Raw genomic sequence first — 16215 nt, 5'->3', positions numbered from 1 at the left:
TTCCGGACTTCCCGTGATGGATTTCAGCTCCAAAGTACCCTCTAAAACGTACATACAACAAAAAACAACCAACCAACCCACCCCAAACCAAACAAAACCCGCAGCTTTAGACTGACACTATTAATTTTACCAAACAGAACGAAGAAAAAGCTTTGAGCCTGGGAGCACAGGTGGCAGAAAAGCGGCCGTTTGAGGAGGAGGGGCTCCTGCTAACTACTGACAGTGCGAAGACCCGGTACTGTAACTCCCCTGTCCCCCACCCTGCCGCCCAACGTCAGCCAGAGGCGCAGCCCGGCTGTCAGGGCGCAGGCAGCAGAGCAGCGCCCTACCCGCGCTGCCCGTCCCGCTGCCGGTCCCGCCGCTTCCGACTCAGCGGGAAGCCGCGTCCCGCCGCAGCGGGCGGGCAGAGAGGGAGGATAGGAGGGCTTCGCTCTGCCGGGACACCGCCGCCCCTGCCGCTCCGCTTCCCCCTCTTCCTTCTCCCCTTGGGCGCGGCGAAGTTTAGGAGGGGAAAAGAAATAAACGTTAAAACAAGAGGCAAGCCCAGAGGAGGCACCGCGGCAGGCAGACACACCCCGCAGCCCCACGCCCTGTAAGGAAGGGGTGCAGAGGGGGCAGCGTGAGGAGAGGGGAAGCCCAGGGGAGCCGCTGTGGGGGCGGCGGGGAGGAGCAGAGTCTCTCGGGTAGGGAAGGGAAAGGGGTGAGGGGAGCGGCCGCCGCAGGTATAGCGTGGGCTCTTGGGTGGGTAACGCGGGGGGGGGGGGGGGGCACTCACAGCCGGGACAGGAACCGGCCCCGCCTCCTCCTGCTGCCGGACGCGCGGGGCGGGCAGGGGCGGGGCGCGGCGGAACTGACGGCAATGGGCACTCGCAGCCCCGCCCCGCCGGGGGAGGGTGGTGCATGCGCAAAGGAGGAGGATGGGTGTTGGCGGGCTCTGTCAGTGAGCGGTTTGGTGGTTCACCCGGTGTTTCCTCAGGTACTCCGCCTGTGTCTTCAAACACGAGACATTCCTCCAAGAGGAATTCATTAAAAGGAACGAGCGCGAACTGGCAGGTGAATCCCAGCTGCAAATATTTCTTCCTACTGCATTACTGAAAACTTCGGGGTCTCTAACACTTAGTAGTGGCCAAAAGTGAGCCCTCCTGGCATTTCCAAATCCTGAAATTGGTCTTTGGTGTTTTGTAGATTAAAGGGCAAAAATCCTGAAGACTCTGGGAAGCATGAGTGGAGGATATGAGAACCTCATGAAGTTCGAGGGCAAGCGCAAGGTCCTGCAGCTGGGTGGGGACAATCCCCAATATCAGTACAGGCTGGGGAATTAGTGGATTGAGGCCAGCCCTGCCAAAAAGGACTTGAGGATGAAAGATGACGCGAGCCAGCAATGTGCACTTGCAGCCTAGAAAGCCAACCGTATCCCGAGCTGCATGAAAAGAAGCGTGACCAGCAGGTCGAGGGAGAGGATTCTGCCCCTCTGCTCTCGTGAGACCCCACCTGTAGTACTGCATTCAGCTCCGGGGGCCTCAACATAGGAAGGACATGGAGCTGTTGGAGTGAGTCCAGAGGAGGCCACGAAGATGGTCAGAGGACTGGAGCAGCTCTCCTGTGAAGACAGGCTGAGAGTTGCGCTTGTTCAGCCTGGAGAAGAGAATGCTCTGGGGAGACCTTATAGCAGCCTTTCAATATACAAAGGGAGCTTATAAGAGACTTTTTACCAAGGCCTGTAGTGACAGGACAACAGACAATGGTTTTAAACTGAAAGAGGGTAGGTTTAGATTGGACATAAGGAAGAAATGAGGGTGGTGAGGCACTGGACCAGGTTGCGCAGAGAAGCTGTGGCAGCCCCCTCCCTGGAAGTGTTCAAGGCCAGGTTGGATGGGGCTTTGGGCAACGTGGTCTAGTGGAGGGTGTCCCTGCCCATGGCAGGGGGGTTGGAACTAGATGCTCTTTGAGGTCTCTTCCAACTCAAACCATTCTGTGATTCTCTGACATCCCAGTTATACAGCAGTTCTCTGTGAGAATGACATCTCGTACCTCAGTATTTGCCAAAACACCTTTGAAATCAGGCAGTACTTAAATGAAGAATAAACAACACTTCATTCCACTAAACTACAAACTTAGAAAACCAATTCTTAGGTTTGGAAGAAAACAAAGCATTGGCACACCTCATTACAGCAGTTCTCTAAAATTCTCAGATTATCCTCTGGTTTTCACTCAGGCAGGAGCTGACAGGATATATCTGCAAATTGTCAGCTCTGGGCACCAAATAAAATCCTTCCAGCATTATTTTCCAAACAGCAATCTCTTGAGTGGTGCCAAGCCTCTCCATATTTGCCTCTCTTCTCATTTAAGTTCCCACAACACATGACTGCACCTTTAGGGCTTCTCTGTAATCCAAAATTTTGACCATCAATTGAACTATGATGTTAAATTATGAGACTTCTATTCATGAGATAGTCTGATAAAGCATTTGCTGTTGACAGCGGGAAATTCTTCATCAGGCAGCCCAAAGAATATTGCCAACTCATTTATCAACACACAGCTCATGTAAGTGGTGCCAATGTATTCCTTCCCCCAAAAATAGGGAAAAATGAGTTACATATTACCTCTGAGATTGCAATGTGTAAGTCTTTAAATTTTCTAAACTATAAATTTTAGAAGTAGTTATACAAACATTTTTGGGATAATGAAAAATACAGTTAATTACCAGCTTTAGATAGAGACTGTAATTTACTTACATTGTTGGCCATGTGGCTCCCTCAAAGGTCATCAGGGAGACTTTGTTACGAGTGTATTGCTGGGGAAAGATTACAGAGCCTGGGAAGGGTCACTCGGGTCACAAGCCTACCTCCAACACACAAATACTAAATGTAAATGTAGGCAAATGAATGGTCTTAACCCATTTTAGGAGAATAATTACTTTAATAACAGGGTAAGCACATATTTCTCAATGACAGGTCAGAAATCTCAGTGAAAAAACAGACATCATTTTAAAGAGAGACACCTGGGAGGTAAGTGTCTCTCTTTAAAATGCATTAACGTTTATTAGCTTTACAGATGCATGTGAAAACACAAGGGGCATACTGCTAACTTACTTCTTTGCACGTTGCTGATGTGCCAGCTATGGAGAGAGTTGGAAATCAACATTCAGCAACCAGACTCTTCTATAATTTTACTTTGTATATATACACACACACACACATATGTTTATATATATATATATATCTCCTTGCTTACAAAACATTGGGAATAATCACCTCTGACAACCTTTTCCTCATTCCAGTAGTTTTTTTATATTCCACAATAATGCAGGAAAGCGGACACATGTTTCTGGTTGCCACCAACTCTTCCAACATGCTACTACCTCTCCCCATAGAAGAGATCAACCTGCTACCACCCCATTCCTCATGGAGCTGCTTGGCCCAAGTATTTTATCCATTTCTCAGGGCAGATTATCAAGCAAACCATCTTTCTGTTGTCTGAATGTCAAGGGAAAGGAAAGGTCTATGATCTGTTCTTGCAAGCCCTCCTCTGCCACCTTTGCTCTTCAGCCAAAGCAAGGGAAGAGAAAACTGCTGTGAGCCTCAGTTTGCAAATCCTCTGGCATGGGAGCACTCTCTGCCTCTCTGTCTCTATTTTTCCAATGCAAATGCTTGTTGCAGTGGAAAGGGGCTGTGGCAGGAGCACCCCCTCCTCCCTGTGGGTCTAACAGCACAGCATAGGGACGCGGTGGCTAGCTTGGTGGGAAGCAAGTGTGCTGTCGGGCACGTATGCAGAGAACCCCCAGCAACGTACCTCAGATCCCTGAGCCCACCAGAGACCACCTCAGTCAATAAGTCCACCCAGGAGACCCCTCCACCAATAGGAGCCATATGTGACCACGACCACAGCTCAGATCTAACCCAGGGTATAAATGGGGCCCCCACTAAAGACCCCATTTGAGTGGTTCTCCTTGGAGCAGCGGGTCTGTGACCAGAAGCCCTCGCTTTGGATGAGGATGCTGTCTAAAGTAACTTCCTGGGATTGGGTGTCCTCACCTTATAGGTGAGTACTATGCACGTTTTGTGTCATCATTCTAAGCTCAGATTCAGTCACACACTGTGTGGTATTAATTCCCAACTGACATCCTGGACCTGTAAATAAGTTGTGTCTGCCAAAGTGTTTGTAATACAATATCCCTGTTCAGTTTGACCATTCTGCCTTTTTTCTGACCCCATTAAACTCTTGGTTTAGAACATACTTTGTTGGTTTTACACTTCCACAACAGGGGCATGTTATGACTTAAAGGTAGTGACACTCCAACAAGGTGACTTCAGTGGCATTCACAGTTGTTTGAAGATTATGGATGAGCAGTTGCGTTAATAGATGTATCCCACATCTACGTCTACATCTATTCTACATAGATGTGTAAATTGATTTAACATTAATTCAGAGATGATACAGATTAAACTGCAGATTTCTAATAGAGCAGCTCTGTGGAATTCAGTAAGAATACAAAGCTAGGAAGCTGCACACCTTGGTGAAATTTAGGATGGAGGGGACAGAAGATGACAGTTGTAAGTAAAGAAAATAACTGTTTTTCTCTCATGGAATTTTGCCAGGAAGGTAACTAGGGAGATTTCTCATAGAGAAATGATTGCTACAGTTATTTCTACATTATTGATGTGAGTACTAACTGGGTAGCAAATGCTAATACTGTATTTGGTTGTGATATCGGTGATACCAAAACACTTGAAGATCTGGTCTCATGAACACAGCCAATGCTCAGCATTATTCATGAATCTACCCTATAGCTTAGGTTGGAGAGGGTTTTAGAAACATTTTTTGACATACTTTATCTCAGCAGTTTATTCTTGTATTGGGTTTGCGTTGCAAGGTTTTGGTAGCGGGGCGGGGGCTACAGGGGTGGCTTCTGTGAGAAGTTGCTAGAAGCTTCCCCCATGTCCAGTGGAGCCAATGCCAGCTGGCTACAAGACAGACCCATCACTGGGCAAGGCCTAGCTTATCAGAGATGGTGGTAGCGCCTCTGGGATAACAGAGTTAAGAAGGGGGAAAATCTGTGCAACAGCAAGAGCAATTGCAGCCAGAGAGGAGTGAGAAGATGTGAGAGGAACAACTCTGCAGACACCAAGGTCAGTGCAGAAGGAGGGGGAGGAGGAGCTCCAGGCACTGGAGCAGAGATTCCCCTGCAGACTGTGGAGAAGACCATGGTGAGGCAGGCTGTCCCCCTGCAGCCCATGGAGGTCCATGGTGGAGCAGATATCCACCTGCAGCCCATGGAGGACCCCACACTGGAGCAGGTGGATGCACCCAAAGGAGGCTTTGACCCTGTGGGAAGTCCATGCTGGAGCAGGCTCCTGACAGGACCTGTGGCCCTGTGGAGAGAAGAGCCCACGCTGGAGCAGGTTTGCTGGCAGGACTTGTGACCCCGTGGGGGACCCACGCTGGAGCAGTCTGTTCCTGAAGGACTGCACCCCATGGAAGCGACCCACGCTGGAGCAGTTTGTGAAGAACTGCAGCCCATGGGAAGGACTCACATTGGAGAAGTTCATGGAGGACTGTCTCCCATGGGTGTAAGGCCCTGATAACAAGTGAATGTCGCAAACACCTGTCTTGACATGGACAGGGATGGGCTGATGATGACCAGGGAGTGTTGAACAAGAATGGAGCCTGCGGAGGCAGAATAACGTCTTGTGAGACCACTCCTCTATTTCTGAAACACGTAAACAATGACCATCTGTGCTCTGTGCACCATGTGCCTGTGACAGATCACCACTCACTTGGTCAGCCCTGAAGGGGGGGGGGGGGGCAGTGAGACCCCCAGGACCCCCACAACCCACCAACTCATTTCCAGAACATTTCTGAACATTCCTGAGCACATACTGCACCTGCTCAGTGATGACAGACCCCCACCTATGGGGCGGGCACATCGGGTTATAAAAAGGGAAAACATAAGTTTTCGGCGTGCGCCCACCACCTGAAGACTGCAGCTACGAGCAGAGAACATCGCTGGATCCAAGGGTGGTGATATCTTTTCTCTCTCTCTCTCTTTCTCTCTCTCTGTCTTTTCTTTCTCTCTTTCTTTTCCTATCACTCTCATTGTCTCTAACTTAATTTTCGGCACATTAGGGTAATATTGTCACACGTTTTGCTAAAACCTTACCTTTCGTAGTTCTGCTAAATTTTGAACATTGTTATGACCTTTGCCAAGCCTCTATCTTTTGTAGTTCCACTGAATTTTAAGTAAATTTATGATTAGTTTGCACCTCTAAAGTAATTGTTGTTACTTCTGATTACCACACAGAGAATTAAAAAGTTAACCTCACCCTCACCCCCTGAGTGGGACAGGACAATGGGAGGGACCTCACACTGGAGCAGGGGAAGAGTGTGAGGAGTCCTCCCCTTGAGGTGGAAGGAGCAGCAGAGACAATGTGTGATGAACTGACCACAACCCCCATTCCCCATCCCCCTGTGCCACTGAGGGCGAGGAGGTAGAGAAATCGGGAGTGAAGTTAAGCCTGGGAAAAAGGGAGGGGTGGGGGGAAGGTGTTTTAAGATTTGGGTTTATTTCTCATTACTCAACTCTGATTTCATTAGTAATAAATTAAATCAATTTTCCCCAAGGTGAGTCTGTTTTGCCCATGACAGTAATTGGCGTGTGATCTCTCCCTGTCCTTATCTCAACCCATGAGCATTTTGTTATATTTTCTCTCCCCTGCCCAGCTGAGGACGGGAGTGATAGAGTGGCTTTGGGGAGCACCTGGCCTCCAGCCAGGGTCAACCTACCACAATTGTTGTTTCACTTGTTCCCTACAAGACAAAAAGGTGATGACAATATATAGCTTGCATTAATTAAGATAGTTATGACTAAATATACATTGGAAAATCTAATATTTTATCATCTCTAGAAGACAATTTAGATTGTGGCTCTGTAAACACTGTGATCTAGAGCTTTCTCATTGCCATTAAACTACTCAGTCTCCTGAGATCCTCCAGGATGAAGGTACGTAATGTTCTGAATAACTCCAAGTGGTAGCGCAACTCTGAAGAAAAGTTGCCTAAATGCGTATCTGTCAAAAATGGAAATGGAAGATTAGACATGATATTTTCTGTCTCAAAGCTTGGCTTCCATTAATTTATTTTTGATTTTGAAAATCTTCATCGCTCCAGCTATTCTAATGGAGGAACTCCTACACTGAGAGTCTTACCTGAGGCTTCCAAATGTTTAGGTATCTTAAAGTGACCGTTGTCAGTTCAGTCATTTTCTGTTTGCATTTGTGTATTAACATATAATTTACCAATTACTTGGATTTATATCATATTTTGAATATGATGCAACCTTCTTATCCCCACCAAATAACACTTCATCAAATCCCCTCAAACAGCTTTTTTTGCATTGTACAAGAAATACTTCTGTTTCATCATGAACTCGTCTGTTTTCACTGTTTATAAATGCTGCTTTTCTATTGCTCTACTGCAAATTTAGGGAATGATACTACAGAATTTGATTTCATTTGTTACAGCGTGCATCTTGTGCTAGACACCTCTTTCTTTTAATATAACCTTACATATAGTATTGTCTGTGCCAACTACTTATCCACATACAGCGTTTACGCTTTGCCAGACTGACTTCAGCTCCTTCCCTTGTTCACCGACACAGGCAGATTTTTCCCTGGTCCAGCACTTATCCACTGTTCTTTACACAGGAACGGTGAATTTCCATTTATTTTTTTGTGATTGCAGATCATAAATAATTAAATCTTCAATTAGTCTATTAACTTCTTAAATGTGCACGGATCAGTTTTAAAATGTCACTCAGCAAGATAGTGGCCAATCTTTTTAGCCATGCTCTATTTTTGTGTAAAGAAAAGGTATTTTTCAGGGGTTTTTTTTTGGCTTTGCCAAGAAATTTAGAGTCTTCAGATTCTCTCTGGAAAAACTGGAAGATATTCATTGTAGCTGGAATTGCCTCATGCTCTTTCTATAATATACTTGCTCTTTCTCCAATAGTACTCTAACTTCTCTCAGTAACTTTTGGGAATTCTGCAGGCATGTTCTCCAGATTCTCTTCCATGGGGAATTCTGATTATGTCAGGTTTATCATGATTTTTCTTCTAATCCCTAATGCCACACAATGAAGGTCTGATACAGAGAAGGACTTTTCAATGATTTAAGATTCTTTTCTGCTTTCAGGTAGCCCATTAGTACATGTGAATAAGTTGTCCCCATTTAAGCAGATTATTTATTGGAGCAGCCAGGTTTTACTTCTGCCATTGCTGTATTTCCACTCAGTACAGGACAGCAGAAGTAAAATCAGAAGTAAAATCAAAATTGAGGACTCTAATTAATACAATACTTCAGTCAGGTTCTGTTTCAGATTCAGCCCATGAATAAATTTGTTCTGGTGTAGTTCAGGTTCAGAGCACTAAGTGTTCATCCAGTAACCTGGAATTTCTGCACACTGCATCACATATAACCAATTAAAAGGATGATGATTTGTCGTGGTTTAACCCAACAGGCAGCTAAAACAACCACACAGTCATTTACTCACTCCCACACGCACACAGTGGGATGGGGGAGAGAATCAGGGAAAAAAAGTAGAACTCATGGGTTGACAAAGACAGTTTAATATGTCAGAAAAGGAAGATAGTAATAATAAAAGAATATACAAAACAAGTGATGCACAGCACAATTGCCCCCCACCTGCAGACCACTGATGCCCAGCTAGTCCCCTAGTTCCCAAGCTGCGGTCCCAGCCCCTGGCCAGCTTCCCCCAGTTATATACTGAGCATGATGTCATATGGTATGGAATACCCCTTTGGCCAGTCTGGGTCAGCTGTCCTGGCTGTGTCCTCTCTCAGCTTCTTGAGCACTCCCAGCCTCCTCACAGGTGGGCTGGTGTGAGAAGCTGAAAAGCCCTTGACTTGGTGTAAACATTGATCAGCAACAACCAAAATATCAGTGTTTACCAACATTATTCTCATCCTAAATCCAAAACACAGCGCTATACCTGCTTCTAGGAAGAAAATTAACTCTATCCCAGCCAAAACCAGGACACAACTGCAGGGTGAGACTGCAGCTAGGAAAAGGCTTTAACACCATCCTCCTCCCACTAGAGCTTGCACTGTACCTCTACTGCTAACAGAGTGCCAAAGTTTCTCTCCAATTCCATAAATATGAAACAGAGGCTGAGAAGCTCACAGAAGCCATGGCGCTGCACTGAGAGCACCACTCTGCCCTGGTGAGGCCACATCTGGAGTATTGTGTCCAGTTCTGGGCTCCCCAGTTCAGGAAAGACAAAGAACTACGGGAGAGAGTCCAGCGGAGAGCTATGAAGATGACTAGGGGACTGGAGCATCTCTCGTATGAGGAAAGGCTGAGAGAGCTGGGTCTGTTTAGCCTGGAGAAGAGAAGACTGAGAGGGGATCTCATCAATGGTTGTAAGTGTCTAAAGGGTGGGTGTCAAGAGGATGGAGCCAGACTCTTCTCTGTGGTGCCCAGTGACAGGACAAGGAGCAATAAGCACAAACTGGAACACAGGAAGTTCCATCTGAACATGAGGAAAAACTTCTTCACTCTGAGGGTGACCGAGCACTGGAACAGGCTGCCCAGAGAGGTTGTGGAGTCTCCTCTGGAGATATTCAAAACCCTCCTGCTCTAGGGGATCCTGCTTTAGCTGGGGGGTTGGACTAGATGATCTCCAGAGGTCCCTACCTTTCTGTGGTTCTGTGAGAGTACAAGTTGCAGTGGGTGAGAGGCAGAGATCAGGGGAAAGAATCAAATCTTTTTTTTTCCTGGGAAATTTGTGCATGTGCATACACCACCCAGACACATGTACTGACACAATGAAGTAAAGAAATGAGATTGCTATGGGGAAGCTCACAGGTGTGAGTAACAAGAAACAAATCTTCACTATGGGGCAAGAATAGCATCTCTGGTCACTCCTTTATTAGACCTAATTTAGTTAGAGAGCTCAAAAGTACCTGCAGTTTCTTACTCAGGTCTGCAAAGCACAGCAAAAAGGAGGACTCCTGTACCACAGTCTGGTGAGTCAAGTGAGAGTAGGAAAGGAGAGACTGAGATGTGATGCTGCTCTGCAGTTTGTAATTAATACAAACAGTCCCTATACTGAAGGCATATTAGTTTTTTGGCAAACTGTTGTTTTGAATTTACCAGAGGAGAGATTTGTTTTACTTGTGTTCCCAATCAGGTTTAACAAAGAATTCTTAATAACAATACCAATTCAGTTTGATTCAAGAAAAATAATTCTAGTATCAACTGCTCTATGGGTTTGTTTGTTTTAATTAGGAACAGGTTTGATTCTACTACTGGTACAACATTAATTTTGCAATTTCAAAATATAGTAAAAAAAGTTAAATTATTAAATATCAGTAATACTGCAATATCATGGTATTCTCAGTGTGTGCACACCCACCTTCGGCTGTACAGCTACATTGTGATTCTGTCTGCCTCAAACTAAAGCTGTGTTAGCAGCATGGAGAGATGCCTTAGGTTTGCTGTGCTCCTGCTCCTATTCTGTATCAGTTCAAAGCCATCATCTGCCCAGCGTGGTACTGAAGGAACAAGAGTTGTCCCACATCTGGCCTTTCAGGGAGCACTGCATGGGAAAAGAAGAAACATCTGATAATGAGCTAGGACCTAGAGGAGAAGAGAGTGAGTCCTGATTTGCCCAGACCGCCTTAAACTGCATTGTCCACAGCTGAGTAAAATTACTATAGCCAGGTCCCCAGATCCTATGGGATCTATATGGATCCTAAATCCATATCTAAACAGCTCGATACCCTCAGAAATCTTGGTAGTTTGATGGGGGTTTATATGTATGTTCAAATCATGAAAGACCCCAGTAATAATAAGAAATTCACTGTCGTAGTAATGACAACTGTTTCCACAAGATGTCACAAGACGATAAGGATCAAGGAAGAAACTGAGCCTGCTAGATATCCATATAGCGTCACAGGACATTATGCTTCACTTCAAACATAACTTACACAGAATGGCCTCACGGTGTTGTAACCTCAAGGGAATTATGCAGTCTAAGAGATGTAGATTATCTGTAATAGCTAACTGTAAAAGATATCTCCAAAAGCAGTTGGAACTGATGCAGATGAATGCATGTACTATTCTTGCACTAAGGTGCTTACAACTGCTTGAGGTGCTATCTTTTATTAATAAATCAGTATCATCTGCAGGAAAGCCTTGTCCTCACATACTGGGCAAATTCTATATAAGCTAGTAATATTCAGTTAAGAAATTCCCTGCATTTTCCATTTAATATCATTCTTTATGGGTATGTCCCTTTCTACCCTAAATTCTATGTGAACTATTATTACGTACTATGGAAAAGCTCCCATTCTTCCCTCTCATGCAAAGTAGGGATCAAATTAGTGGCCTTAGCAGACTTCTTACCAATACAAATGATCAGGCGTATTGTTTATAAAGCATATTGGAAACTTTTGATTAAAGCCATTAATGAAATGCAAACTATGCGTCATCATTTTTGGAAGTACTACTCAGTGGAATACAGTAGTTCTTACTCAAATGAACTTCTGGAGCCAACAGTAGCAGCAGCAAAACCCCCATTGCCTTAAGCAGGCCTAGGCCAACACCTGTCACCCATAAACATGAATATTCTGTCTATGAGGAATGTGTTAATAATAAAGACACAGCCCTATAATGACTTAATAGTTTACATGCACCCTCCACGCCTCAACGTAACTCTGACAAACGTCAGGATTGCCAGACTGCATTCCCTTTTGCTGTACTACACCAGCAAAAGAGGTATTTAGCAGCCTGTAATTACAGTTTGAGTTAACAATTTTGTAGCCACTGGCCTGTAATTGGAATATATATAGGATGAGCCTATTTGCCGTTAAAAACAAGTTCCCAAAACTCAGGTGCTAGCCTGGGGCTAAGCCCCATGTCGAGAAGCTGAGCAAGGGAAGCCCTGAGGCCCCTCCCGCCTGTGGAAACCCGCTCAGCGCCCTCGCCCGCGGAGCCGGAGCGGACACTCCGCGACCCTGAGGTGCCCGCCAGACGCCTCCGACGCCTCCAGCTCCTCGGTGCGCCCAGGTGCACCCTGGGCCCCGCGGGCCCCCCACCGTGAGGAGGAGGAGGGAGGAGGGAGCAGGCGAGGATGAGTGCGAGGTGCACCGTGGGACTTGTGGTCCTTGCCGCCGCTCGGCGGACAGGCGGAGAGCGCGCGGCTTGATGGGAGTTGTAGTCCCGCCGTGGCGGACCGCCGGCAGCGCGCGGGGCCGCCGTGGCGGCCGAAGACTACAGCTCCCAGCGGGCCGTGCCGCGGTGGCCGCCCATTTCTCTCCGGGGTGGGGGGGAAGGGATGAAGAACTGGAGCCGGTCGCGGGGGAAAGATGGCGGCGAGGTTGAGCGGCGGCGAGAACCGGCTGGTGTCGCTACCTCTGTCGCGTATCCGCGTGATCATGAAGAGCTCGCCGGAGGTCTCCAGCATCAACCAGGACGCTCTCTTCCTCACCGCCAAAGCCACGGTACCGGCTCCCTCCTCCCTTCCCTCTCAGCCGAGCCCGCTCCTTCCGCGCCGTGCTGGGCCTGTGCCTCCCTGAGGTACCGCTGCCTCCGGGCTCGGCTCCCGCGTCGCTCCTGTCCGCGCTACTGGGGCACCCCGGCCGCAGCCGCGCTGTGTCAGTGCTGACCTCGTCCGCGGCCAGCGGCTTTTACCGCACCTCCCTTTCCCTCCTACCTGTGTCTGTCACTGTCACTCGGCGGCCATGAAGCACCACGCTTCAGGCTCCCACTATGCAAAAAGGGTTTTGGGGCGTCGTCCCGTCCAGCTGAGCTCCCAGAGTCTGTGAGGAATGCAGGAGGTTCTTATTTCCACCACTGTCAATTTGTATAAATTAGCCCATGTGGAAATGATCCCCTGCTGCTTTCTGATCCCAAGTGTCATTTACTGGGCTGTGGAAAGTGTTGAAGAGCGGTACAAATTAAGTTACATACCAGAACCCAAACCTGCAGTCGGGGCTCCAAGGAGATGCAACTATATTCTCATCTTAAGCTCTTCTGTCATAAGTGGGTCTCTCCACAAAGTGTCCGATATATGTACACTTAAATATGGCGTTTGTGTTTTTAAACAGGGATTAAAGAAAACTGCCAACTATATGTGTGAATTCATAGTTTGACTATTCTCTTTTAATTTTTTAGGAGCTTTTTGTTCAGTATTTGGCTACATACTCCTACAAACATGGCAGAGGCAAGGAGAAGAACGCTCTGACTTACAGCGACCTGTCTCATACTGCAGAAGAGTGTGAGACCTTTCAATTCCTTGCAGGTATCTATAGCATGATGGTAAATCCAGTATATAATTTGCAAAACAAAATCTTGCACTTCTTGATTTGTTTTGTGGGAGCACAATGCTACTGGTCATTAATCTCCTATATAACATTCAACTGGAACTTATAAACTACATCACTGAAAACATTTCTTTGTGAATAGGGATTTTTTTGGTGCTTCAAAATTATAGAAGTCTAATTAGTTCTCAGCATATTGCCTTAAGCATTTCTGAAATTCCAGCAAGTCTACCTGAAAGCTTTCAGCCTATAAAACAAGATCACTACGCATCTTAATGTGAGAAGTTATGTTGCCCCAAAATTACACATTTAAATCTGTAGGGCTTGTTTCTCAAAGTGATTCATCATATGGGTTCTCTCTCTTTTTATATATATACATGTACATGTGTACACACTTTTTACTGATACTTGGATCTTTGTTGTAACACTTAGCTCAGAAAAGGTATTGGCATAGGATATATATAGAGAAGAAGATATTCGTAGCCTAGTGTTTCTCCACGTTCCCTGTGGACATACTTTCAGAGCACACAGTTCTGCTTTGTCTCATTCCATCATTGTTGCCCTGAACAAGTATCTTACCTTAATGCAGAAAACCCGTTTCTACAGGACATAAATGGGATAGCTGTCCTGTTGAATCTAAGGCAGTTGAGTAATTGAGTGCTGTATTTTATCTCCAATAAATAATGTACGTGAGCAGATAGTAAAGACAGTTGCCAATAATCAGTCATAAAATATATCCCTTACCTTTGGCTACTTTTACCATAAGTGGGTAATTCCCTCTTCTCCTTACAGCTGTACAGGTCAGACTAACTTATCTGGTTATTCACTCAAATAATAATGTTTTTAACAAAGCCTCTTTTTGACTTCGTTTCATTGGTGGTACAGATGTAACAGTATTAATGAAGCAATATAAGTGCTCAAACTGACTATAAAAGAAACAACTCTACCTTCCAGATATCTTGCCAAAGAAGATCCTAGCTAGCAAATACCTAAAAATGCTTGAAAAAGAGAAGCGAGATGGAGAAGTGGGAGAAGATGAAGAGGATGAGGATGAAGAGGATGAAAATGAAACTGTTGATGAAGATGTTGGATCTCAAGACCAACGGAGAATTGCTTCATAGTTGATCCATTTTCTGTTGTATAAAGGATGATATTTTTGTGACTGAGAATCCAGATGCTGGATATATTTATATACTGAGCCATCTGCTTTTGCTTTGTTTAAGAAGTTTAGAAATTGAACTTTATACCTGTTGAAGAATGGAATTCTTCCCTCAGAAACATGGTGGGGTAAGAAGAGCTAATGTAAATCTGACAGCAGAACTTGCTTAGATGATTTAAAATGACTTCTTCAGACAATCATTATCCAAATTTAAAATTTCTTACAGGCAGCTTTCAGTCCAAAAACTCTTTCACCCTCTGACTAGAAGGGAATCCTTCCCCAGTTTGTGTTTCTCCTCAGAGCAGAAGATGAGGTGCGGGGAGGTGTTTTACACAGTGTCTACTATCCTCAGCCTTCTCCTTGGGGAATCAGTAACTGATCAAACCCTCCCGCAGTTTTCTGGGACAGTGCCAGGGCATTAGCAATGGACCAAGCCCATTAAAAAAAGTCTTCTGTAAAACCAGCTGCTTCTGTAATGCAGCCTAAATAGCCATGTCAGCACAGAAATGGTAGAGGATGACATCCATTCCAAGACCTAATGCATTTCTGTGGTTGTGGTGGTAAAAAGTGCATGTGTTAGGTAACGATGTAAATATGTACATCTAGAACCTTTTTTCTCTAATGAACTCTTCTGCAGTTTGTCCATGGTGTTCTACCAAAATGCACACTGAGGTCTGTTAATTGTGGATTGTTGAGAATGAGCAACCCTTTTACCATTTGAATGACAGAGCTGGATTTTTAATTTGGTTTTGTTTTGAGGGGTTTTTGGGGTTTTTTTTACTGTAGAAATAGTAACCGTCCTGTGTAGAACTTTATATGCAACTTTCTAAAATAAATGTTTTGTATGAAAAGTGACAATTGATGCAGAGACTATATAGCTTTTTCCAGCTTTGCTCATGTACAAACCTAGCGTACTCACTGCTCATCTTTCCAGGAAGAAAGAGGGGACAAAAAGTAAAATGATGCTTTGAGTAGTCTCTACCAGCAATACTGACTAGATCTACTCTGCTTTGGGAGTCTTATTTGTGATAGCCAGCAGTCTCTGCTGATACACAACTAATGCTTCCATAGTGTTATGGTCAAAGTGCAAGAGAAGCGATGGAGATCTCTCTCCGGATGTGAAGAATGCCCCAAGTGAGCACAGGAACAATACTGAAGAACAAAACCTCCCACTCCAAAAAGCTAGGTGGCAACCTGCTCTAAATCAGTCAGGAAGGGAGAGGTCTCCAGCAACAGCCTAATTTGGAGGCCATGGTAAAGAGTTACCAGGAAACACTATCCTCCCTGACAGGGTAATAGAATCACGGACTGGTTTGGGTTGCAAGGGACCTTAAAGCCCATCTAGTTCCAACCCCCCCTGCCATGGGCAGGGACACCCTCCACTAGACCAGGTTGCCCAAAGCCTCATCCAACCTGGCCTTGAACACTTCCAGGGACCCAGGGGCAGCCACAGCTTCTCTGGGCAACCTGTTCCAGTGCCTCACTACCCTCACAGTAAAGAATTTCTTCCTAACATCTAATCTAAATCGACCCTCCTTCAGCTTAAAGCTGTTACCCCTTGTCCTGTCACTACACTCCCTGATAAACAGTCCCTCACCAGCTTTCCTGTAGGCCCCTTCAGGTACTGGAAGGCTGCTATAAGGTCTCCCTGGAGCCTTCTCCTCTCCAGGCTGAACAACCCCAACTCTCTCAGCCTGTCCTCATAGGAGAGGTGCT

The 16215-nt window shown here is 45.7% G+C and overlaps 2 protein-coding genes across 5 annotated transcripts in view; one reads left to right on the top strand and one right to left on the bottom strand.

The window, feature by feature from the left end:
• Positions 1-822, bottom strand: part of TRAPPC9 (trafficking protein particle complex subunit 9) — a 528370-nt gene extending 527548 nt beyond the window's left edge. For 2 of the 4 annotated variants that reach the window (XM_054814465.1, XM_054814467.1), the window contains exon 1: positions 776-822. The gene's annotated coding sequence lies outside the window, so the exon portion shown is untranslated. Of the gene's footprint in view, positions 1-130; positions 249-329; positions 697-775 lie in introns of those variants that run through there. The other 2 variants (XM_054814464.1, XM_054814466.1) reach the window with 2 other exon arrangements.
• An 11541-nt stretch (positions 823-12363) lies between these two features.
• CHRAC1 (chromatin accessibility complex subunit 1) lies at positions 12364-15352 on the top strand. The gene is made up of 3 exons (XM_054814496.1): positions 12364-12521; positions 13195-13321; positions 14295-15352. The coding sequence occupies exons 1-3, from the start codon at positions 12387-12389 to the stop codon at positions 14459-14461; spliced, it is 429 nt and encodes a 142-aa protein (XP_054670471.1). The 5' UTR covers positions 12364-12386; the 3' UTR covers positions 14462-15352.
• Positions 15353-16215: the final 863 nt, after the last annotated feature.

This window comes from Grus americana, chromosome 2, assembly GCF_028858705.1.
Source record: "Grus americana isolate bGruAme1 chromosome 2, bGruAme1.mat, whole genome shotgun sequence".
In the NCBI taxonomy this organism is placed as follows: domain Eukaryota; kingdom Metazoa; phylum Chordata; class Aves; order Gruiformes; family Gruidae; genus Grus; species Grus americana.
Note: the sequence above shows the minus strand (reverse complement) of the source record. Positions and strands in the feature narration are given on the sequence as shown.

Coding starts and splice junctions, on each gene's coding strand:
- CHRAC1 (XM_054814496.1), top strand. CDS start 12,387: ATGGCGGCGAGGTTGAGCGGCGGCGAGAACCGGCTGGTGTCGCTACCT. Junction 12,522..13,194: donor TCCTCACCGCCAAAGCCACG/GTACCGGCTCCC, acceptor TTAATTTTTTAG/GAGCTTTTTGTTCAGTATTT. Junction 13,322..14,294: donor GACCTTTCAATTCCTTGCAG/GTATCTATAGCA, acceptor TCTACCTTCCAG/ATATCTTGCCAAAGAAGATC.